A 348-nucleotide genomic window follows, 5' to 3' on the forward strand; every position below is an offset into this window, starting at 1 on the left:
GAACGAGAGGAGAGGGAAGAACGGTCGGAGGTTGTCTGGATGTGAGAAAGATAGAACAGAACGTTTTTCTTTCGTCGTGATCGAAACAGAAGGTTCCGGTTCGTCATTCCATTCCATGGAAAAAAGAAAGGACAGTCACGGGAGGCCAGTTGTAACTGAAGTGGAGAGGGGCGGTCTATTTTGAGCTCTCTAGCCAGCGAAGATGCCGGCGAAACTTCCTCAGCAAAAGTTTTGTGTCTTTCAAGCTTTCACGATCATTTCGCTTTGTGCTGACGTGGAAAGAAGCGGCCTTATCTCCACATCCATCGAGGAGTGACACGAAATAGAGACACATCAGATATACACAAG

General features: G+C 47.4%; 1 protein-coding gene across 1 annotated transcript; it reads left to right on the forward strand.

The window, feature by feature from the left end:
• Nucleotides 1–5: 5 nt before the first annotated feature.
• Nucleotides 6–340, forward strand: CSUI_004837 (uncharacterized protein; the record flags this gene model as incomplete). The annotated part of the gene is made up of 1 exon (XM_068065018.1): nt 6–340. A coding segment is annotated over one exon (177 nt), but the record flags the coding sequence as incomplete, so codon positions are not given.
• Nucleotides 341–348: the final 8 nt, after the last annotated feature.

This window comes from Cystoisospora suis (assembly GCF_002600585.1).
Source record: "Cystoisospora suis strain Wien I chromosome Unknown contig_2313, whole genome shotgun sequence".
NCBI lineage: Eukaryota > Apicomplexa > Conoidasida > Eucoccidiorida > Sarcocystidae > Cystoisospora > Cystoisospora suis.